This window comes from Xenia sp. Carnegie-2017, unplaced genomic scaffold (assembly GCF_021976095.1).
Source record: "Xenia sp. Carnegie-2017 unplaced genomic scaffold, XeniaSp_v1 HiC_scaffold_18, whole genome shotgun sequence".
Taxonomy (NCBI): domain Eukaryota; kingdom Metazoa; phylum Cnidaria; class Anthozoa; order Malacalcyonacea; family Xeniidae; genus Xenia; species Xenia sp. Carnegie-2017.
This window is the reverse complement of record NW_025813480.1, coordinates 303,328-327,990: the sequence shown is the minus strand read 5'-3', so window position 1 is coordinate 327,990 and position 24,663 is coordinate 303,328. Positions and strand designations below refer to the sequence as shown.

The 24,663-nt window shown below is 33.3% G+C and overlaps 2 protein-coding genes and 1 long non-coding RNA gene across 23 annotated transcripts in view; all 3 read right to left on the bottom strand.

The window, feature by feature from the left end:
- LOC124437890 (serine/threonine-protein kinase BCK1/SLK1/SSP31-like) overlaps positions 1–11,628 on the bottom strand; it is a 62,332-nt gene extending 50,704 nt beyond the window's left edge. For 18 of the 21 annotated variants that reach the window (XM_046987842.1, XM_046987852.1, XM_046987862.1 and 15 more), the window contains exons 1-5: positions 11,241–11,628; positions 7,141–7,382; positions 5,348–5,380; positions 1,643–1,678; positions 1,059–1,091 (exon numbers count right to left, since the gene is read on the bottom strand). In XM_046987842.1, coding sequence (XP_046843798.1) covers positions 1,059–1,091; positions 1,643–1,678; positions 5,348–5,380; positions 7,141–7,321 — 283 coding nt within the window. In that variant the 5' untranslated portion in view covers positions 7,322–7,382; positions 11,241–11,628. The remainder of the gene's footprint in view (positions 1–1,058; positions 1,092–1,642; positions 1,679–5,347; positions 5,381–7,140; positions 7,383–11,240) is intronic. The other 3 variants (XM_046987847.1, XM_046987855.1, XM_046987850.1) reach the window with 2 other exon arrangements.
- LOC124437942 lies at positions 11,596–12,315 on the bottom strand. Its single transcript, XM_046987903.1, has 2 exons — positions 11,968–12,315; positions 11,596–11,805 (listed from the first exon to the last, which is right to left on the bottom strand). Exons 1-2 carry the CDS (start codon positions 12,181–12,183, stop codon positions 11,596–11,598), a joined length of 426 nt encoding a protein of 141 aa, XP_046843859.1. The 5' UTR covers positions 12,184–12,315.
- An 11,298-nt stretch (positions 12,316–23,613) lies between these two features.
- LOC124437913 lies at positions 23,614–24,588 on the bottom strand. Its single transcript, XR_006945902.1, has 3 exons — positions 24,490–24,588; positions 24,137–24,203; positions 23,614–23,641 (listed from the first exon to the last, which is right to left on the bottom strand). It is a non-coding gene; the product is annotated as an uncharacterized LOC124437913 (long non-coding RNA).
- Positions 24,589–24,663: the final 75 nt, after the last annotated feature.

Below are 24,663 nucleotides of genomic sequence, written 5' to 3'. Positions count from 1 at the left end.
AAATGTGTTGTTTTACGCAAAAACGATGCCCACAAATACATTTTGTATTGCTCTAAAACGCTGAAAATGGCATTTTCAAGACTCTGAAATTCAAAATTTCTCAGGGGAGAATGCCTCAGACCCCCCCCAGGTGCGGAGCGCCTTCGACGTTTTATGACTGATGTTTGAAAAATCCTAGATCCGCCCCTGTTAAGAGGTAAGCTTCTAACTTCTCCATAATGCCCGGCCGTTCTGTCTCTCGAGGAATTTGACTTATTATCTTGTAAGGGTAACCAAGATCTTTATTCAAAATTCTACTAATGGATGACCTACTAGGTATGTTTGCTGGAGGCAAACTTTGTTATTTTCTAGGTGTTGCTAAATCTCTTTTGCGTAAATAGATGGTTTATTAATTTTTAGATATTCAGTGTATGCAATAACGTCATCTGTACGCGTGGTTCGAACATCACGTTCGCTCTGGCGAGGTACAATAGAACCAGTGTCTACCCATAGATCTATTGTATTTGATATAGTCTTATACGGTAGGTTTAGTGGTTTCGAAATGTTTGTCAAACGCTAGTTATTTAACCACATTTCAAGTATTTCATTTCTTACTTCTACTGGTAAAGCTTTTCCTTGCTTACTGAACGGATTCATTGCCAAATGTCTACAGGGTACAAAGACCTTTCGCGTTTGCTAGTACTTCGCAACTTTGGTTCACAACTTCAGTACTCAAGTACACAACTTATCAACTCAAGTTTATAATTTCATATCAAATATTCCATATTTGGAAATGTAACTGGCAACATTAGAAAGTAACTTGGCAACCGCCATTTGAAAAGTTAACTAAAATCGACAATATCTAAGCACGAAATATATTGTATTTCAGTTACATTAATGTAAATTAATTTGTAATGAAAATACTTAACTTTGCAAAAAGAATGTTGTTTACCTAAATATTTATTAAAGCTTACTTTGTTAAGGAAAAAATTAACTTCTTACTTGTAAAACTACCCATCATTCATGTATTATATATAATCTTTCATAAGTAGTATATAACTGTGCACGATCATACTAACCAATGAGACATACGACATAAAAGCTTGTTAGAACTAGAAAAAAATAAAAAGTATTTTTGTAGTTATTTAAGACAGGTCAAGTCGACGTACATGCAATACCCTGGGCATGCACTATGTATTTCATTGTTTACAGGAAAAGAAACAAAGTTGCATAAAATAACATGTAACATTTACAATTATGGAGATTATTGTTCATGTGATTAAATTAAAAAAAAATAAATTCGTGATTATACATGAAATGTATGAGCTTATGCACTTTGCTAAAGAAAGAATTTCTAATATCTTTATTTTTCTGAATATTTTTGTCATTTATGCTTTATATATGAAGATTCATCAACAGTAAATTGCATGACCTCCAACAAAATATTATTTCAACATTTACGAAATAAAAGGTTAACTAAGCACGAAATACATTGTATTCCAGTGCATGAATGTAAATTAATTTGTAATGAAAATAATATTTAATTTTGCAAAAAGAATGTTGGTAATGTGAATGTTTTATTAAACCTTACATTATTAAGGGGGAAAAATAACTTTTTACTAATAAAACTATTCTTTACTAATACATTGTTATATTGCCGTACATGCATAACCATACACACCTTCCCAATACCCAAGTGCTGCAAATAAAGAAAAACAAATTTTATTTTCACATTAACACAAGAAAGGCCAAATTGACTATCTTAAAGTTAAAAAATATAAAACTGTATAGACACAAAAAAGTTCCTAAGATTAATTAGCTTTCTTCAAATTACTAAAAACAAAGACACATAAACAACAATAAACATTATCAATACTAATAAATAGTATGACCCTACCTACGATCGTCAAACTTTCCTCAGGTTACTGTGGATTTCAGTTAACTTTTCAAATGGCGGTTGCCAAGTAACTTTCTAATGTTGCCAACTACATTTCCAAATATGGAATATTCGTTATGAGCTTGTCAACTTGAGTTGACAAGTTGTGTACTTGAGTACTGAAGTTGGATCGTGACTAAAACACCACACGAGTACATACGAGTACATACGAGTAACATACGAGTACATACGAGTAACATACGAGTACATACGAGTAACATACGAGTACATACGAGTGACATACAAGTACATACGAGTACATACGAGTGACATACGACTATTTTCTGGTCAACAAATGAGAAACAACACAATTTCTTCAATACATTGATATTTGCGTTTATTTTTCCTTGTATTTGTGTGGACTTCGGGGCAACCATTTGATGGATTTAAATGCTGAAAAGGTATTTTACTTTCATACTACATTCATTTGTATGTTTTAGTTGAATTTGTTATAGATATTTTGTCGATGCGATTTGCCAGTATTTGAGCGCTTTTGGAAACACTTTCACCTAGGAAATACATATTTATGAAAGCGATTAAATAAACAACGAATAAATAATGCTTTCAAAACGTGCTATATGAAATAAATGTATATATTTGAATTAAATGAGAGTTGCACTGTGTTACGTATAGTCCTGAGACGGACTGTTTTTGTTGTTGTTGACTGACGTTTCGACAACCTTAGCGGTAGTCATCTTCAGAGTCAAAATGAATGTATAATCGCTTTCATAAATATGTATTTCCTAGGTGAAAGTGTGTCAAAAAGGGCTCAAATACTGGCAAATCGCATCGACAAAATATCTATACCAAATTCAACTAAAACATACAAATGAATGTAGTATGAAAGTAAAATACCTTTTCAGCATTTAAATCCATCAAATTGTTGCCCCAAATTCCACACAAATACAAGGAAAAATAAAAGCAAATATCAATGTATTGAAGAAATTGTGTTGTTTCTCATTTGTTGATCAGAAAATAGTCGTATGTTACTCGTATGTACTCGTATGTTACTCGTATGTACTCGTATATACTCGTATGTACTCGTGTGGTGTTTTAGTCACGATCCTGAAGTTGTGTACTTAAGTACCGAAGTTGTGAACTAAAGTTGCGAAGTACTAGCGTACGCGAAAGATCTTTGTACCCTGTAGAAATTTGGCAATGAATCCGTTCAGTAAACAAGGAAAAGCTTTAGAATTTCTAATCCGTTTGACGGCCCTCTAAGAGTGTTATAATGTGATACGCCGTTTACATTATGTAATAAATTTACAGTAAATGTAGCACTAGAAGCGTATCGTTGGATTTTAAATGCAGGAGTACCCTGCATACTGTGCCCTCGACGTCTGTTGCCACTCGTAACAACTACAGACGACTTATAAAAGAAATGCATACGGTTGTAATCAATCAATGAAATATTTGCTAGGTAAGCTTCTAACTTCTCCATAATGCCCGGCCGTTCTGTCTCTCGAGGAATTTGACTTATTATCTTGTAAGAGTAACCAAGATCTTTATTCAAAATTCTACAAATGGATGACCTGCTAGGTATGTTTGCTGGAAGGCAACCTTTGTTATTTTCTAGGTGTTGCTGAATCTCTTTTGCGTAAATAGATGGTTTATTAATTTTTAGATATTCAGTGTATGCAATAACGTCATCTGTAAGCGTGGTTCGAACATCACGTTCGCTCTGGCGAGGTGCAATAGAACCAGTGTTTACCCATAGATCTATTATATTTGATATAGTCTTATACGGTAGGTTTAGTTGTTTCGAAATGTTTATCAAACGCTCGTTATTTAACCACATTTCAAGTATTTCATTTCTTACTTCTATTGGTAAAGCTTTTCCTCGCTTACTGAACGGATTCATTGCCAAATGTCTACAGGGTACAAAGACCTTTCGCGTTTGCTAGTACTTCGCAACTTTAGTTCACAACTTCAGTACTCAATTACACAACTTCTGTACTCAAGTTCACAACTTCAGTGCTCAAGTACACAACTTCAGTACTCAAGTACACAACTTCTGTACTCAAGTACACAACTTCAGTACTCAAGTACACAACTTCAGTACTCAAGTACACAACTTCTGTACTCAAGTACACAACTTCAGTACTCAAGTACACAACTTCAGTACTCAAGTACACAACTTCAACACTCAACTACACAACTTCTGTACTCAAGTACACAACTTCAGTACTCGAGTACACAACTTCAGTACTCAAGTTGACAAGTTCATATCGAATATTCCATATTTGGAAATGTAGTTGGCAACATTAGAAAGTAACTTGGCAACCGCCATTTGAAAAGTTAACTGAAATTGACAATAACACTAACTTAGTTGTAAAATTTGAATCACTTAGCAAAGAATAAACTCGGAATTTGAATATTCATTGGGTAAACGAACGGATAGAGAAATATACAAAATAGAAGTTTAACGAACCATTCGTATTTTAGTTGCATTAACGTAAATTAATTTGTAATGAAAATAATATTTAATTTTGCAAAAGCTTCGTTTCAGGTTAAATAATGCCATGTAATAATCCTTTCAATAACCTCACTTTCTCGGTTTTTTACTGAGAAATATGACCTCTGTCTTTTTGTACAAACCTCGCCCCTCGGTCCGTTATTTCTCCGTATAGACCTCGCGCTCGGTCATTAAAGGCTTAATAAAAACTTATAGTTTGTATGACTTATTATTGCAATTATGTCAATCGCCATAAACTTTCATTATTTTTGTAATGTACAGAAGGATTATACCAACATTCAAGTGTTTGAATTATCGTCAGTTCTACATTATGAAAAATAAACAATAAAAACAATATTACACTTGACACTTCGACTAATTCACACTCACCGTTATATAAAACTGTAATTATCTTAAAACAAACAAACTTATTTCAACATTCACAAATGAAAGGTCAAGTGAAATGCTAAAATCAAAAACGTCGGAGGAGGTGGAAGAATGGTGGATGAATTTCAATGCAATCTGTCTTATCCTGATACAAACGTCATGAACAAACAAAAACAATAGATTTTCCAGACGGGAAATAAAATCTTATAATGGACATTCGAACCCAGTTTATTGCAATAATTTGAATTGCCATTACAAAAATAAGAAGGGTTGAAGATTCGAAATAAGTTAGCTTTCACGAACTAATGGTTCGAGATTTAAAATAGAATGAGAAGAAGATAGTATGGAAAAATTGTCAAATAACGAAATATATCCTGTTTCATTACAATGGGGATGATTATCCTCAAACTGTTCTCAGGTTATCACAAAATAAAAATTGTTGAATTTTAAACACTTAGCAAAGAATAAACTTTAGATTCTACATGTCTCACAAGTCCAAAAATAATATAATTCTAGATTCAACAAGATGAATAAAATAACAACACCAAACAACTGTATCTATAATAAGTATGCTGCATCAATATACCAACCTTCACAAAGGAGCCTTTGCCTCTCGCGGATCTCTTTTGCATTAAAAAAAAAAACAATAAGATACTTTAATTACGATTACAAATGACAGGTTGATTGATTCATAGTGCATTAATTTAAGAATAAAAATTGTTGGCAACATAAAACTCAACCATGTAAAAATAATTGGTTTTTGAGTTTTTGCCTTTTTAGTCACAAGTACGAAACATTTTTCTATGGAAAACATCTTTTGAGCAACACTCGCTGTGCCAATGCTTATTCTGATGAAAACTTTAGAATTATTAAAAAATGTCGCTCGTTATTCCAGCTACGCGTCATGGAGTCGGTATTAATTAAATTGACTAATCCTGTCCTTTGCCGACAAAAGGATTACGTGTTTAATCTGTCTCTGTTTTAAGTTTCATCTCTAAAAATAGGGATGACATTGACCTTTTGTAAAATTATAAATATAGCATGATTTCGAGGTTCTCATTTAGCAGACGTTGACACCTGACGAGTAGTCTGCCGAAATGCATAGTGTCTCTTTCTATCTGTAACTAACGGTTCCTTTGAATTGTTGGGTTAGTGTTCTGGTTGAAACAGTTCTTTTAAGAACTATTACATTGTTATTATCACCATTCACCATGGTATTTGCTATTTTGAAATCCATCTTTAAACTTGAAATTGTAAAATTTTAATCACTTAGCAAAGAATAAGCTCGAATCTTTGAATTTTTTCTGGGTAAACAAGTTGAGAGATGAGTACAAAATAAAACTTTAACGTACTTATCGTATTTAAGTCGCGTGAATGTAAAAAAAGTAATTTGTTTTTAATGTGTAGTGATTATATTACATGTATGTACAGTGTCGAACAATATAATAATTTGTAGTTGCTTTGCCTTGTTTAAACGTATTTACTAACGGGACACTGCTAGTGTATAAAAACACCCATGTTGATTTTGGACCACATGCATGCAGTACCCTGAGCATGCACTATGTGTATTTCATTGTTTATAGGAAAAGAAACAAAATTACAACAAATAACATGAAAAATTCCAAAACATGACTGATATGACAAAAGAAATAAAATTATGTAAAAAAATTTGAATGAAGACTTAAAATTGGTCTTATTTAAGAAGTAACGTTTCCATGTAGATTCTTCATGACATGCACATTATTCGATAACACCTTTAGGCTAACCATATCCATAAAATATACTACTGGAAAAGTTATAGTAATGTGGCAAACTTTCGTGGTTCTATCATGAAAGTTAAAAATTGTGGTCGTTTATAGTTGGATTATTACTTCTAGTAAAGAAACAATAATAGCTTGTTTCGTAGTTTTCATAATACTAAACTTCATTTACAACAATGGAGGTTATTGTTCAAGCAATGAAATGAAATATTTTTGTTACTTATGCTTTATAGATAAAGATTCATCATCGGTAAATCTCATGACCTCTAAAAAAATGTTATTTCAATATTTAATGAATGAAAGATTAACTAATTTACCGTTGATTTTCTTATCGCTACAAAATTGCAAGGATATGGTTAGGGACAACATATTTTCTTAAAAATAATGAGCTTTATTCAATTCTTCTAATTCAAAAAAAAATTATAATGTAGCACATGAATGTACATTGTGAAAATAATTTTGTCTTCAGTTAACTAAATGTTATCAATCTCCATGAAATGAACATCATTTACTGACTATCGAACAAAGAATGTTCATATTATGACACACGAATAAATAGTGTCGTGAAGTGTCGGCAATATAATTTACCTATAAAATTAAATATTAGGGTGCTTTTGCGTTACCTTTCCAAATTTCCGAGTCTTTGGTGCCAATTTCCAAATTTCCCGAGTCTTTGGTGACAATTTCTGAAATTCCCAAGTTTTTGGTGCCAATTTCCAAAATTTCCGAGTCTTTGGTGCCAATTCCTAAAATTCCCGAGTCCTCGGTGCCATTTTCTGAAATTCTCGAGTCTTTCGTATCCATTTTTTGTATTTCTCGAGTTTATGGAGTCACAGAATGCAATGAAAATGTCCAGTCTTTAATTCTGTGAACGAACAAACATACATTTATTTGCGTTCACAGGAAAACCGGAGAAATGTAAACTAGGTATTACAAAGAAAAAAAGCTAGTTTTTAAAACATCATCAAACTTTGTAACCCGTTCGTCTAACCTGTTAGTAGAAATATTGGCCTTAAAGGACACATGCAAGCTAGAAAACAACTTTATTTTATTGTAATGCCTATAGCGTGAAAATAAGATTTACCAAGTTTCAAAGTTGTCCGCAAAATATTTCAAAAGATATTTAGGATTATAATCGGTAAAAACACGATATTCGATGACCATTGCTAAAACGCCGTGAGATTGTTTAAGTCTGGGAACTGGGAAAGAGTGACGTATTAGTTGACATAAGCATCGTTCTTATATCGTTCTACGACTTGCATGCAGTGCTTGCACGGCTTTCGGTAGTTTGCTATTACTCTTTTTTATTTATCAAAGATTAATGGATTCTTCTGAAGAAGAAGCCGATTATTATATTATCATCAATAATAATAAGGTACAACCTTACATGTTTGAGCCTTTGGCCAACGCGCAAGGTGGTCATAATGATGACAATTCTCCGTCATCGGAAAGCGAAGATAAACACATTCACAGAATTGGAAATGTTGAATGGTTAGTTGCATTTTGTTGATGCTTCATTGTTTTTTCCCAAAGTAAAAACAATGTTTTTATCTTTTAGGTGTGAGTGTGGCTTTTGTGTGGTCATGAGTACAGGACGGGAAAGTATATGTTGCCAAGAGGTAAACAATACTGATCCTCTGATACATGGCGATCATATTTGCATCACACAAGAGGGAAGAGTTTGCCACAGTGTGTACAAACGAAGCTGTCGTAATAACAGCTATGATCGTGTGCACACATGACATTGGACCTATGACTGAGAGTGAAGAAAACGAGTGAGAGTCTGATCCATTGTAGCTATTGCTCATCGTCGACGTGCTTTCTGTATCAGACCATACAGCCCTATCCTCAAAATGTTCAATTTCACATGACGTCGTCTGTGTGCTATGATTTTTTGTTGAAATTAACTCAACCTCCGTACCTTAGCATAAAATTATCGTATTGCTGGATTTTTCACAAAAATCAAAACGGCCGAAATGGAAAGTCTATACCTCTATTTATCATATTTGGCACTTTTGTTTGAGTGGTTCTTGACCTTACGTGTTTTTGCGGACGGATTGTTATGTCTGCTTGGCATTTCACATTGCGCTTCTAAGGTACAAAGAATTTTCTATGAGTTAAAATAACAAAGAAAAAATTAAACGACATTAGTCTGAATTAGTTACCACTTTATACGTTTGTGTTTCGCTGTCTACATATATTTTGACATCTATTATCTTAGACAAACTTCCTTTGATTTAAAATGCACAAACATTTCTAGCCGATGTCGACACATCGTGGTCGTCTCCTTCAAGAAAGTCGTCATGTTCTGCAAGAACGTCGTCAATAATCTAAAATTATAAAATTGTCCTCAATTTGGTAATGGTAATAGCTTAGTTTTTGATAAATGTAAACAAATATTGCTAACTATAACTATAATAATCACCTCTTGCCTTCGTCTCTTCTCAAATGCAGTTCTAAAATTTGTTGGCTGCTTCCTTTTAGATGCTACACTTGTGGGTTCCACAGAGTATTCAAAAATCGTGGGTACAGCATCCTTCTTAAGGCGAAGCCGTCCTGCTGTCCATCCTACTGATTGCATCGCTTCAAAATTTTGCACGAAGCACGAACTCTCCAAATGTTGCGAGCACAATTTTGAGCTCTTTGTTGGCTTCCAATTTTTGCGTCGGATTTTTTCAATCCAAATATCTCGCATGCGCTTGTTTTCGGGAAACGAAAAAAAAGAAACCTTTTGCTGCGTTTGGTGGCTCTTAGAAGAACCGTTTTTACAATTAAATGCGGCACAATAAACTAAATTTTCAATGCTAAATTGTCGTGTTGTTAAGAAGTTACCAATATATTTTGAACGAAGCGCGCAATTGACCGCGTTTAGCGAATGTCAACTATTACGTCACAACGGCATTTTCAGTGCGTTATCAGTAAAGCATCGACTTTAAACCACCATATCTTCTAAAATATTTATCCTTTGAGTCTCAAACTTTGGTGAACTATTAGTTGGAGCTATTCCTTTATGCAAAGTACAAAAATAACAATCCGAATTTTATGTTGCATGTGTCCTTCAAAAGATATCAAAATGAACAGTACCATTTTAATGTTAAAAAATTTAAATTTTGTATATGATAGCAAGACTTTTACAAGAAAACATATGAATTAGTAAATGTTAATCTTTGTTTTTTTTAATAAACCATGCTAGTTCAAAAAATTGCCAACTGACAAAAAAAAAATAATAATAAAAAAGATAATAAAAAAAACAAAAAAAAAAAAAATTTCCTGTAAAGACAGCAAAATTTTCCTGTAAGTGTATAAAAACAGCAACATTTTCAACAAAACATGCTTGTTCAAAGACTTGCCAATTTTATGAAAACAATCGAAACTTAACGACAATTTAAAAACGTCATGATCATTTGAACGATAAATATGATTTTCAATAACGTCATTATCCCAGCAGTAAAAGAAACTTGTTTTTACTTGGATCGGAAAATGATAATTTTTAAAGAATGCAGATGTTAGAGATAAAGATTAAATCAATTTAGCTCAAACTACAGCTTTAAGACAGTGTAAAATCTGTTGAAAGCTTCATTGCAATACGTTTCTTTGCCATAAAAGAAAAGATAATTAATAAAAACATAAATTATTCATATCGTATTCATATTGCATTCATATCCGACTGCGAGAGAACAAGTTATTTTAATATTCTCATCATTCTTGTTTTGCTTAGCATGGTGCATTTAATCAACCGGTAACTTTTATTTCTTTCGTTAAACATTAAGCATTTCAAACATTAACGTATATATGAAGACGATCATCGATAATCCTCAATATTTGTAATAGTTGTAATCTACTTAACGTTCACAAAGACTACAGGAATATTGCTACTCTTTAAAACAAAGAGTAGACTGAAACTATGCGCTTCCACCAGCCCCCACCCCCGCATATAGGTAATGGAATGCAAACTTGAAGTGACAAATTTTAGTCAAATGCTGGAAAATCCAGATAATGTTTGATATACAGAATGTTTGAATTGTTTGATATACAAAAGTATCTGAAATAGGACAAGACATTTCCGACATTTTCAGTTGTACGATGAGCTAATCAAAGACAAGCAAGCGTTTCTTGTTAAATCATTTCATGAAAATGTTCACGAATGACAATATTTAAAGTATCAATGCAAAATAGTTTATATACATATCATAAATGAAAAATTAATTTAGACAACACCAAGAACAGTTTTCTCAAGTATAATATTTCTCACAATACAATTTGCTTGCGTGTCCACTTCCGCCAACGTATTTCATAAAATTGTCATGAAGAAGAGAAAGTAAACACGCTAACAAAGCTAAAGCATTGTGAATACGTTAAATATAACACTGTCGACATTCTGTATGTATGAAAGTTTAGTTGTGATTAAAAACGCAGCAAAAAAAACACTATAATGCTATAGAAATGTTTAAGTCCGTATAATTACTGTCTACAAACTTTATGTTTTTTGCGTGATGGGTAGAAAATCTTTACTTCTACACTAAATCGGAGTAGTTGTAAAGGGAGATATAAATAAGTTACATACACAAACTTTCGGCAATGAAAATTAACGTCTGACGCAATACAATTTTCTTAACGTTGTTAATATATACACCTTAAAGAAATCACAAACTCAAGTATTTTTAAAGAATATCAGCCTTTAATCATGTAAAGAATACAATATAACAAAGTCAGGTAAACTTACAAATAAACCACTGATCTCGAATCACAGTCTCCAATAGTTATTCCAACAAGTGTATTTCTATAACGTTTTCCGTCAGGTTAGAAACATCAATAATAACGCCTTGTTTGCAATGTCGTCATAAAAAAGATTATTTTAACAATGTAGAAATTTCAAAATAACAGTAGGAAGTACATTTTTTTGAAACAAATGCTATATGTTCTCCATGGGGGGAGGGGGGAGAATGAATAATTTGTGGATTTAAATGTCCTTCAAATGTATGAAAAATAAAAAGAAAGTTATTACATAGATAGTAAATTCACCATATAAAGTGAACCATTTATAAGTCTAAAATAGCTTGTTAATAAATCATTCAACTTCAATTTTCTTTCTCCTCATCGCTACTTTCAAACTGAATTAAAACTGGTTCTGGTGAAAGGACTTGAACACCATTTATTGGCACATGTTTCTTTCTAAAACCGCTGTTATTATGAGTCCACGATGAACAGCTCGTCTCTTTATTAAATGAACCGACGTTTTTTCTACTTTTGTTTCCATTCCTCTCACACGTCTCACCATATCGTAAACGCTGCTTATAGAAAATAGAAAATGTTGTATGATAGAAGACAATCTAAAGCAATGATGAGAAAGACTTTTAAAACTTAAGTAAGTAAATAGAATAGACCCATAGCAGTGCAAGGACAAACAAATAAAACATCAAATACATTTACTTTATTTTACATATAAATACCTCTAAAGTTTCTTCATTATGCTTTTCTTGATCTGATTGACTTGTCTCTTCAGCAACAACCTCTCTGTTTTCTTTAACGTTTCTTTCAGGTTTGTTTTTAAATGATTTATAACTACCACGGAAATATCCATCCGTAGAGATATCTGATTGGCTGTCGCTTGGCCGTGGAGGAGTGGGTAAGAATTCAGAAAACTCACTGCCACTGACAGTGGACATGATTTCTGCGTAATGTGATTTCTCTTCCCACTTTTCGTCGGAATAAATTGCTTGAAAATTTTGATCCTTAATTTGGTCTTGAAGGACAGGCGATGATTTATAATCTACTTCTGACGCATCTGAATGTGAGCTGAGTTGCGATCGCCAGAAGCTTTGTAATAAGTCGAGGTTTTAGCATTTTTAGCATGGGATAGTTTTGGACGGTTTTTCAACTATGCATCTTTTACTATTACCAGAATCATGACTTTTACCTTCACAAACTTTCATTTCGTCATTCATGTAATCTCGTGTACGAGTTGAGCCTTGATATTTTGCTTTTCTTCTAGGTGGTAAGTAATAAGAGTAAACATCTTCATAATTTTCATGTCTTGACGGCGAATTTCGAAGGTTTACTGTCCAGGCAGATGGTAAAGGTTTTCGTCTGCGAGTCGTGGAAGATTTAAAAGATTTTTTGTAGTTTAGTCTAGAGTGGTTTCTTGGCAATGATCTCCTTTGTCTACAAAGAGCAATGGTAATTTTAGAAACTTTAAAAATCAAAGGAAAAGACAACAGGGATGTATTGCTATCGCTAGATGGAGGGGCTCTTATTCATATATTTATGATATGCTGAATTAATATCTTTTGAAATGTATTGTTATCTACGGATTTATAACATGCATATATGAACAATAGCCCCAATTAGCGATAACAATACATCCCTGAAAGACAACGTGTGTGTTTGATAAAATTAAGCATAGTAAGCCATTGGAAGTGAATAAATAACAGAGTAGGATTACGTGTGCAGTGACTTGTACAATAACCGAGCTGAAATAGTATAACTGCTCTGTGGTAGTACAACTGACTTGTAATAGTTTAAGTGTATGGAATGCCATAGCTGTCTTATATGATCAGTTTTCAATATATGATGATGAAACTTCATTATATGATGATGAAACTTCATTATATGATGATGAAACTTCATTATATGGTGATGAAACTTCATTATATGGTGATGAAACTTCATTATATGATGATGAAACTTCATTATATGGTGATGAAACTTCATTATATGGTGATGAAACTTCATTATATGATGATGAAACTTCATTATATGGTGATGAAACTTCATTATATGGTGATGAAACTTCATTATATGGTGATGAAACTTCATTATATGGTGATGAAACTTCATTATATGGTGATGAAACTTCATTATATGGTGATGAGACTTCATTATATGGTGATGAAACTTCATTATATGATGATGAAACTTCATTATATGGTGATGAAACTTCATTATATGGTGATGAAACTTCATTATATGGTGATGAAACTTCATTATATGGTGATGAAACTTCATTATATGGTGATGAAACTTCATTATATGGTGATGAAACTTCATTATATGGTGATGAAACTTCATTATATGATGATGAAACTTCATTATATGGTGATGAAACTTCATTATATGATGATGAAACTTCATTATATGGTAATGAAACTTCATTATATGGTGATGAAACTTCATTATATGGTGATGAAACTTCATTATATGATGATGAAACTTCATTATATAGTGATGAAACTTCATTATATGGTGATGAAACTTCATTATATGATGATGAAACTTCATTATATGGTGATGAAACTTCATTATATGATGATGAAACTTCATTATATGGTGATGAAACTTCATTATATGGTGATGAAACTTATATGATGATGAAACTTCATTATATGGAAGAAACTTCATTATATGGTGATGAAACTTCATTATATGGTGAAACTTCATTATATGGTGATGAAACTTCATTATATGGTGATGAAACTTCATTATATGGTGATGAAACTTCATTATATGGTGATGAAACTTCATTATATGGTGATGAAACTTCATTATATGATGAAACTTCATTATATGGTGATGAAACTTCATTATATGATGATGAAACTTCATTATATGGTAATGAAACTTCATTATATGGTGATGAAACTTCATTATATGGTGATGAAACTTCATTATATGATGATGAAACTTCATTATATAGTGATGAAACTTCATTATATGGTGATGAAACTTCATTATATGATGATGAAACTTCATTATATGGTGATGAAACTTCATTATATGGTGATGAAACTTCATTATATGATGATGAAACTTCATTATATGGTGAAGAAACTTCATTATATGGTGATGAAACTTCATTATATGATGATGAAACTTCATTATATGGTGATGAAACTTCATTATATGATGATGAAGTCATTTAATTGAGCCCGTAGTTTGTTCGTAGGGAAATTTTTATAAACTTTATGTTGTTTATGCGATCTTACGAAAACATAAAAATATTTTACGTTAACGTCACGATGGCCTCCACCTCCACGCCAGCTTTGCAGATGAAGAATATTTTGGAAACTTTAGGACTTGGCTCATTATATCCGAGATTCAAGGAAGAAAAAATCACTCCCAATATTGTTTGTATGCTCTCTCTATACGATTTTCATCAGTTGGGTATGTATTTATCAAGTGAAATAATGACTCTGCGAATTGAATGCACTAAATATGGTACAGCAAAGCCAGCTAAGTTGAAACGAGATGCAGAAAGCGCTAAATATGAAATACCAAAAGCATTATTAGAAAGCTACATTGACGAAGGATTTCTTATTAGTGAAATAGCTACATTGCTATCAGTCTCAGAGTCTACAATTTATCGACGTATGCGTGAATATGGACTTAGCAAGTATGAATTTACTGAAATAGATGATGGCATGCTAGATAACCGTGTACGTGAAATCATTTCGGAGTTTCCCTTTTGCGGAGAAACAATGATAAAACAATTTCTGGTTGGCAAAGGCATCAAGGTGCAGCGAGGACGATTGCGTGACGCCATACATCGCGTTGATAGTTATGGTGTGAATGATAGGAAGAAAAGGAGGTTGCAGCGTCGAGTTTATAATGTGAAAGGACCAAACCACTTATGGCACGTTGATACGAATCATAAACTTGTAAGATGGCATTTTGTTATTGTTGGTGCAATTGATGCTTTCAGTAGATTACCAGTGATGCTTGACTGTACCAATAACAATAGAGCAGATACAGTCCTTGGGTGTTTTCTAAATGCTGTGGGTGAATTTGGTCTGCCACGCCGGGTTCGAACAGATAAGGGTATGGAAAATGTGAGAATTGCTGATTACATGATTGAAAAAAGAGGAAGCAATCGTGGTAGTATAATCACAGGAAAGAGTACTCATAATCAAAGGATCGAGAGGCTTTGGAGGATGTTTTCAAGGTGTGCTGAGTTTCTTTTACCATATGTTCTATTTCTTGGAAGATGAAGACCTACTTGATCCCTTAATGAAAATCACATAGCTGCATTGCACTATACTTATATGAATGATATTAATGAGAAACTTCACATCTGGCAAAGAGCATGGGCGAATCATCGAATGCGATCAACCAAGACTAGTCCATTACGGCTGTGGATTGCTGGTCAGCAGCAAAATCCAATTGGAAAAATATTCCCATTCCAAATTTAAATGAATATGGAGTGGATGGTGACATTGCCATTACAAATGATGATGAGCAAGAAAGCAGGCCTATTTTCCCCCCACCTGCTCTCAATTTAAGTGAAGCATGCATAAATGAGCTAAACCAAGTGCCACCAGAACCAGCTAACTATAAAATTGACCAATACATTCAAAATTGTCAAATAATTAACAGATATTATGGTTATCAACAGTAAAACATGTGCATGTTTTTATTATTTGATATTGATGCAAATATGATATGAAATTAAATATGTCCAAAGTGAGCAGAAGAAAATGCCTCATCATATAATGCAAACAGAACCTCAGCAGCTGGTAATTGCTGAGTGTTGTTTGAAGCATAGGGAATTGTAATTACATTTATGCAAGTGTTGGCTGTTGGGAGAAAAGAGTTTGTCATCTCAGTGAATCTTATTTTTGGGGCAAGTTTAAATCCCAGCAATGGCTCTTCATCTGTGGCGGTCCCAAATCTCAAAATCCACTCTAATTTGATGTCTCCTCTTCGACCAGCTACAAAAAGATCTGACAAGTATATATATATACATATAGCAACATACAAGTGCATAACCAATATGGAAATTGAAATTTGGTACATAAATTACCAGCAATTTCTTTCATGTACTTGCTAAACAATGTATAAACTTCAGTTTCATATTTCCTTCGGTTTGAGCCAACAGGGCTAAGATCAGGAACAAGAAGTGCATTTATCTTCTTTAATGTTAACTTGCTAAATGGGTTCGGCTTGAAAATTTCTTGTACAGTTGGTATTTTACAACAAATCTGCAATTATTAAAAAATTGATAGTTAAAAAAGAACATCACATTAAATTGAAAGTTAAACTTGATTTTAAGACAACATACCTGGTATATACCAACTTTTTTAAGACCCCAATTTTTGATGCACTCGGACTTTTGCTCTTGTATGAATATCTCATGCATTATGAAATCTGACAAAAACTGAGGAAGCTTTCCATTTTGCAATATACTCAGCCCTTAAAAGTGAAACATTGAAATCATTTTAATGTAAAAATAATGAACAAAAGTACCAATTTCATCAATATACCTACCCATAATTGTCCCAATGGTAGCGTATTCATCAGCCAGAAGTTCTCAAATGCCATCCTCGAAATATTTTTCTTTTATTTCCAGTAAAATTAAACGAAAAAATTCTTTACGTGGTCCACCATAATCTTCAGCTTGCTAAAATGCATAATTGTTACAAAATATGACAAAGTTGGAAATATTACAAAAACCTTAAACATTATTGGAGATCACTGATTTACCTCTCCATAAAACTGAACATCTAAGGTAAGAAGAGGATCCTCCAGTCCCGAAATTTCCTCTATGCCTGTTTCCAAAGATTGTGCCGATCAACCAGAATGTAGTTTGTAGCTCCTTCTGGGCAGACATCTTCACTTTCAACTTCCAGACTCCGACCTCGTATCAACCTGGTCTGCAGTAACCGAACAACTTCTTTTGTGGTAAAGGTATTAGATGTATGGCAATAATCAACAATTACATCAATGACTGAGTCAATCCCAGCTTTTCCTTCCATATTTGGCATTATTTCTTCTACAGTATTAACGTTTTCACAAATGTTTTCAAGATTTATAACTTCTGGTGCAGTGTTACTTCCCCCTACATTCCCTTCTACATGGACATTTGCATTTATTGCACTTGTGCCTTCTGCTTCAATAGTAACAGCAGCACTTCGCTCTTCACACCCTGATTCTGTTGCTGAAACAATTCCCTCACCAGAGTCAGAGTCAAACAAGCCTGATGTACATGTATACAAGTGATTTCTCAACTCGTGCATAGGAAATTCTTTTGGCACATTTCACAAGCCTGCGTGATGTGATTTACACTTCCCGGCTTCTTTGACTCAGTTGACAAATTTTTTTGAATTGGTCTGATGTAAATCTTAGACTGAGCCCCCAAGATTAGCCTTCAGATCTTTTGCTGACCAATGGCATTTGATCATTGTCAATTGTCTGCTACTCGACTGACATTGTAACAACTCAAAGCCGCCACCTTCTTTCAGTTGTGGGAAACCAAGAGTCTCATCATTAACAATATCTTTAGACATGATTTTCTCGGCAACTTGCGTTTCGCCATCCTCAGCAGAAAACTTTATTTTTTTCAAACCCAAACCAGCATCATTCAAAGTTTGTTTCTCGCTTGCACTTGGAATGACGGTTTGCAAGCGATTAGCCAAACAAATGAACTGAGCCGTCCACGTGCGACCAGAACGTTGCGGAGCTTTTCTCTTTCTGTTCGACCCTCTTTGTCGAGGATTGAACAATCTGGCACGTTCCGACGCAACGGTTGCTGCTGAGACAGTGGAGATAGACGGGGAGGTGTTTTCGACTTCAAAACCCCTTTTCCTCAGCACGCAGAACGCAAACGAATACGATCACCCATCGTAGATACGCCAAGACGAGATAATTCCTCATCAGACATTGAAATCACGATTTCAGGATCAATTCTTTCTTCCTGAAATCTTTCACGCAATGCAGAAAGCCCTGCGTCATCTAAAATTTTGTCCATTTTTCAACAGTGGTCTTAAGTCTTAAATACGGCCCACGAACTAACGAACAGCGCAAATAATACAAATAATGCAAATAAACGTAAAATATTTTTATGTTTTCGTAAGATCGCATAAACAACATAAAGTTTATAAAAACTTCCCTACGAACAAACTACGGGCTCAATTAAATGACTTCATCATCATATAATGAAGTTTCATCACCATATAATGAAGTTTCATCACCATATAATGAAGTTTCATCATCATATAATGAAGTTTCATCACCATATAATGAAGTTTCATCACCATATAATGAAGTTTCATCATCATATAATGAAGTTTCATCATCATATAATGAAGTTTCATCACCATATAATGAAGTTTCATCACCATATAATGAAGTTTCATCACCATATAATGAAGTTTCATCATCATATAATGAAGTTTCATCACCATATAATGAAGTTTCATCACCATATAATGAAGTTTCATCATCATATAATGAAGTTTCATCACCATATAATGAAGTTTCATCACCATATAATGAAGTTTCATCATCATATAATGAAGTTTCATCATCATATAATGAAGTTTCATCATCATATATTGAAAACTGATCATATAAGACAGCTATGGCATTCCATATAAGTGCCCTGTGGTAGTATGACTGACCTATAATAGTTTAAGGGCCCCGTGGTAGTATAACTGACCTGTTAAGAGTACGACTTTCCTGGATGATCAAATGTTCTCACAACAACTAGAGGTAGTTGATGATCAACACTAGACACATCATCGCCATATTGACTGTAACCCATGTTGATATAATTTCTCACTGAATCACTGCATCATGTTTCTTGAACGGTTGTCATGTGACGCCATACTACGTGACGTCATTGTGGCTGTCTCCTTGGAAGAGAAGTTGATTGGCTGTAACCTCTCTGTACGTAGTGGAGCATTGGACTTTAGCTTCACATATTCTCCATATTTATCATCAACATTGAAATTACCACTTTCCTTTTTTCTGTTTTCATGAAACTCCGAAAACTTCCATTCTTCAACAACACGATCCTCATTAAGAACTCGTCCCACATTAGATCCACGATTCTCGTGGGAAACACGAATCACGTCGTCCACACGACTCTCTTTAGCTTCACGAGTTTCATTCGCTGATACACCAGCATTTGAAGGGTTTCATGAGACATTTGTAACCTGTTTCTATTGTCAACATTACTCTCTTCAACAGAGCCATGATCGTTTAAGCCTAAAATATGAACTTTGTCTGTTTTTACGTTATATTAAACTTCACCCTTGTTTGCACCACTATCAATTTCATCCAAAGTATTTTCTCTCATAATTTTAGTAAATGTTTTACTGTATATGCCTCCTTAAGCAGACTCTTTTCCATGAATGCTTGAATTGAAACATTGAAAATATTTGTAGAAAAAGGAAATCAAGCAAAGTGATAACGGTAATTAATACGACAAGTTTGTTAAAATAAACATGTTTCAACAACTCATGATGCCATCTTCAATAAATACTTGCTTGTGATAGGTGCATATAGGGGTTTTATGTTATGTACCCATCACACAAACTACAGAAAGTTCAAGAACGAAGTAGAAATTGACTTAAGAAGGAAAACAATATCAATACTGTCAGATTTAGTAAAGACCGCAAACGAGCAAAATTTATGCTAAGATCAAATGCGAATTATGGATATCACTTGAATTAGCACGATACGCGACATTATGAAAACGTACGTCCTTGTATGTGTAGTAAAGCTCATAAACTTCTTTGTACCCATTTAATGCATACAACAAAGGTCCATTTTTAACTCTTCAGAGAATGAAAACATCTCAGTCTGATATTGAACTAGAATTCCTAGCTTGCAACTAGTACGACCAATCGTTTAGGCTATTAGTTAAATTCGTTTGTTTTGTGCAATGTATTGATTTGTGAACAATACTTGCACTTTGTGTATTGTAATGAAGTACAACTAAATCATAAAGGTTTCATGACTTTCTCCATTTTCAATGTTTGTACCAGACTCCCTAAAGTTTCAAAAAAAAAGGGTGGAGTATATACTATACTCGTCGACTTTAACCCCACACACAAATTTAAATCTGTTTCTACGCCTATGTATCAATCCTATGTATATCTATGAAACACCGAACCATTGGCGTTGTGGCTGGGGTACAGTCAGGGGGGAATGCCCCACGAATGATTTAAGGGGAGACACCACTACCAGAAGGCTTATGGGGGCCGCCAGAACGCATCTTTACAAACTCCTCTAAATTTATTTCAGGAAACAAAATTCAAACAAATAAAACCACTGAACGGCGGAACGGATCAGAAAAAATGGCGGACGGATCTATTTCTGCTGAGATTCACCAAAATTGACCAATATTATTTCGCATTGTAATACAATTTGTAATCAGAATGATACAATATTTTGATCTATTCACATCCAACACTTTGCCGCGTTTTTACTCAAAAGGACAAGGAACATATAATAAACAGGCACGGCAGAGGATCGATAATTGGGGAGGGGGCTAATATTCATATATTCTTGATATGCAGGCTTACGATCTTTTGAAATCCATTGTTTTCTAAGGATTAGTACATAAATATATGAATATGAGCCACCCCCCAATTATCGATCCTCCGCGGTGCCTGAAACTTGTATGCCGAAGGTTCATCTAAATTCTCAAAAGCTCTTTCTTGGTGACGACATTAACTTAAAACTGACTTATTTTGTGTTGTTCAACACCTAAACTTTGTGAATTATAGCTTTGGAAAATCGTCCAGTTTGTACAAATGCTTCTTAAGCTATTTTTATAGTTATTACGGATATTATTATTATCTTACACAAACAATCTCATAAAGGGATTTTGAATCGAAAATGCTTAAAAATATGGGGCGCAAGGAGGCGTAAAATATCCTGAGATGACGACATAACAAGAAAAAGCATAATGAAGGAGTATATGTTGAATGTTAGAAAATATATCACTACGTATGGTAGATACAATTTATAAGTGCTTTACACATAAATTTGATAGTATAACTTACTTTCATAGTCGGGGTAATATTCCGTTCCTTCACCTTTAGACTCGTAACGTTCTGTCAATTAAAAAGTCACCAAACGTGTGACAGTATTTTAGTGAATAAAATTCGACTCAGAAAAAACCTTAAAGATATCTATAGTTGGTGCATAAAGACATAAAATCTCTAGACGACGATTATCGAGATAAAAAGATCAATAAAATGTATGTATGTTCTACGATAAAATGTTGGTAAATATATCCATATATTTGAATGTATAGCTTACACACAATTTACGAGGGTCTCGCATAAATTTGATTGTATATAACTTACCGTCATCCATGAAGTAACTTTTCATTCGTTGAAGGCAACTCTATAAATTCTGTATTATCCAAGTTGAATATCGAACTTAGGAAATTCTGCAATCATAAGTACATATTTATCAAATCTTCGTCTTTCTCACTCGCTAAAATGAAAAGATTAAAATAGAATTCTTGCACAGTTTTAATATTCAATCATTAAGGCGTTTAAATTACATATAACATCATAACCTTCAACGCCGTACGTCCACAAAGCAACTTTCCGTGATTATTAACATTAACATAGATGAAAATTTATAAAAATTAAACATACGCAGGAAGAAAATTTTCAGAAATTGTACTCATACTTTTTAAACGTTACTTGTATCAATGTTTTAAAACATCCAACTGTATGAAGTTAATCGTCAAAAATCTACGATAATCATTTGATGCACGCCAAATAAGGGTGTTTCTTTTTTACAAATTATTGTCGAAACAAAAATATTTATCATAATAGTAGCAAAGTAGCTACATCTTAGGGGAAAGCTTATTATTCACAGATTCTAAAAATTATGATTACCCAACAAAACAACAAAATCACAAAAAATTTGTCACAGCAACAAGGTAGCTATAACAAGGTATAGAAAAGACTACTATCGTCAAGTTTCATCTTTATAAACTTGATTTAAAACATATTAAGTGCAATGGTTTACTTTCACCAATTATGATGAAGCTATCACAATCAGGGACACCTTAAACTCAGTAAGGCAATGGGGTCTTTGTCAATGTGAAAGAAATTGGAAGTTACTTTTTCCCGTAAACAAATCTCTACCAAGAAATTTAAAAACATAAATCAAAACACAATCCGCTTATTGTAATCACAGCAAATGGAACGTTTTATAGTATAACTGTTTAATGTTGGTGATTAACCATTGATTGCAGTCGACTAGATTTAAAAAAACACACATGAGATTCTAAATTTGGACAACCGAATCAAACAAGGCGCTACCATGCAACACCTAATGAGAAGAAAAAAACCTTAAGGGTGTTGGCATGTAAGATATACAGTATTAGAATTTAGAATAGTCCGTTCATCTAAAATGCAAGAATTTATTGAAAAATGTGATATTACGCGTGTCAATGACACACTTCATTGCATAACTATTTAAGATGTAACTATTTAAAATAACAAGAAAAAGATCTTTGTTCATTCGATACTAGCGATACCGAGAATTTGTCTATTTTTATTTTCCTATTATCATTCTAATCGAATTCTTCCTGGTAAATGTTCAAAATTATTTCTTGTTAACTGTAACTAATAAGAGACTGAAAGATATGTGTTAAAAACAGAAATTGGGGATTTGTACATGGAATTAAAGACTGTTACGCTAAAAAAACTAAATTGAATTTGTGAAGTCTTTTGTTTTGTATAAAGGTAATAACAAAATGTTAAGAGTTTTTCATTTAGGCATTGGAAGTTCCATTTAATCGCCAAGAGACTGACTTTCTATCTTATAGAAAAATCCAATACAAACTATTGGCGATTGAATCAAACGCCTGACGCGTGAAATGTTCTTTAAATGGTTATTTGGGTATTGAAAGAATTCACAAATGCAATCTAGAATAGCAACGTGTAGTTTTTATCCAGTAAAGAACATGTCACAACTATGTTTGTAAAAATTCTCTCACCTTGAAAAGTTTCAACAACCTCCACTTCTTCACCGTTCTTGCTTCCGTCTGACAGCACGAATGCCTTCTTCTGCAGCTCGTGACCTTGAGAGAAATAAATATTTCTTTTACAATGTAGCATTTCAAATTCAAAAGATCATAGCTGGAAAAACATGCTTTATGGAGATTTCTCTAAGCAGATTTCGTAAATGATTGCATTTCAGTATGCTCACAATCGTAAAGTTGAAATGTGTTTGAAAAAAGTATCGTCTGCAAATAACTTTTCTTTATATCATACTGGATGATGGCTTGGGCAGCAAGAAAAAATTCTTACTTTAACATTTCTGTCACCATTTTGTTGACCTTGCAACCTTGCTCATGAAAAAACTTCGAACATTCTGTGAATTTGACAAAATGCATTAACAAAAATAGGTACGCTTGCGTACACGTGGGAAGCCGGTAAAACAGGAGACGCAAAAAGATTGAAACAAGAGGAGTTGCAGTCACTTTAACACTGGATAAGAATTTTCTAGTATGCATAAATTTAACAGTTCGCAATTGTTATGAGAAAATCCGGCAATTGCGATGAAATATGAGTTATGTTTGATCCCATTTATCTATGCTTCAAGACCTGATATTTAAATTGTTCAAATGATATTACTATTTTGAAACATTGAATTCATTGATTGACAACTTGTTTTATCATGATACTTTGAACTCCTGATAATAACAACAGAATTGTTATTATTTGTAGGGGATTGAAAAAAGGTTTGAACTTTTTGTAAATAAGAAATATGATAAAAAGGCAGTGCATAGAGTGTCATCACAGACATGATGTCTGCCCCTCTCTTGTTTTGCATAGCCTAATTTCTTGGACAAATAAAATAACTCACCTTCAATGTTGCAAACAGACCAGTGAGACCTCTCCAAGAAAATTGTACAGCTCAATATTAGTGCAAACTAGATAGACAGTAATGAGTAATTGTAAACAAACATTAAAAATACTCATTGCAGATACATTTTCATTCAGTGACTGTGTCCAAATTACAAAAAATACGCATGAATTTAGCATAATAATAACGGAAACCAACAATTATATACTTTTTCAGAGCCCATTTGCAGATAGTTGAGGTCTTTTTTGATTGCATAACAAAATAATGTGTTAATGAAAACTATTAGTAGGAAATAGCTTTAGGTGAACTTATGTAAGGAATTCTCTTTTCAATAATACAAAAATCAGGTGCACCTTTATGTGAAAATACGATCTTTGGCCGACACTGGCCAGCAAGGGTGCAAATTTTTCCAAAGTATTTTTTCACAACAGAGGAATGTTTTCAGGAAAATGGGCATGAAATTAAATAAGCAAATACTTGATTTAATAAAGTTAGATATAATTACTGGTAAACAAAAGAACAGCTCA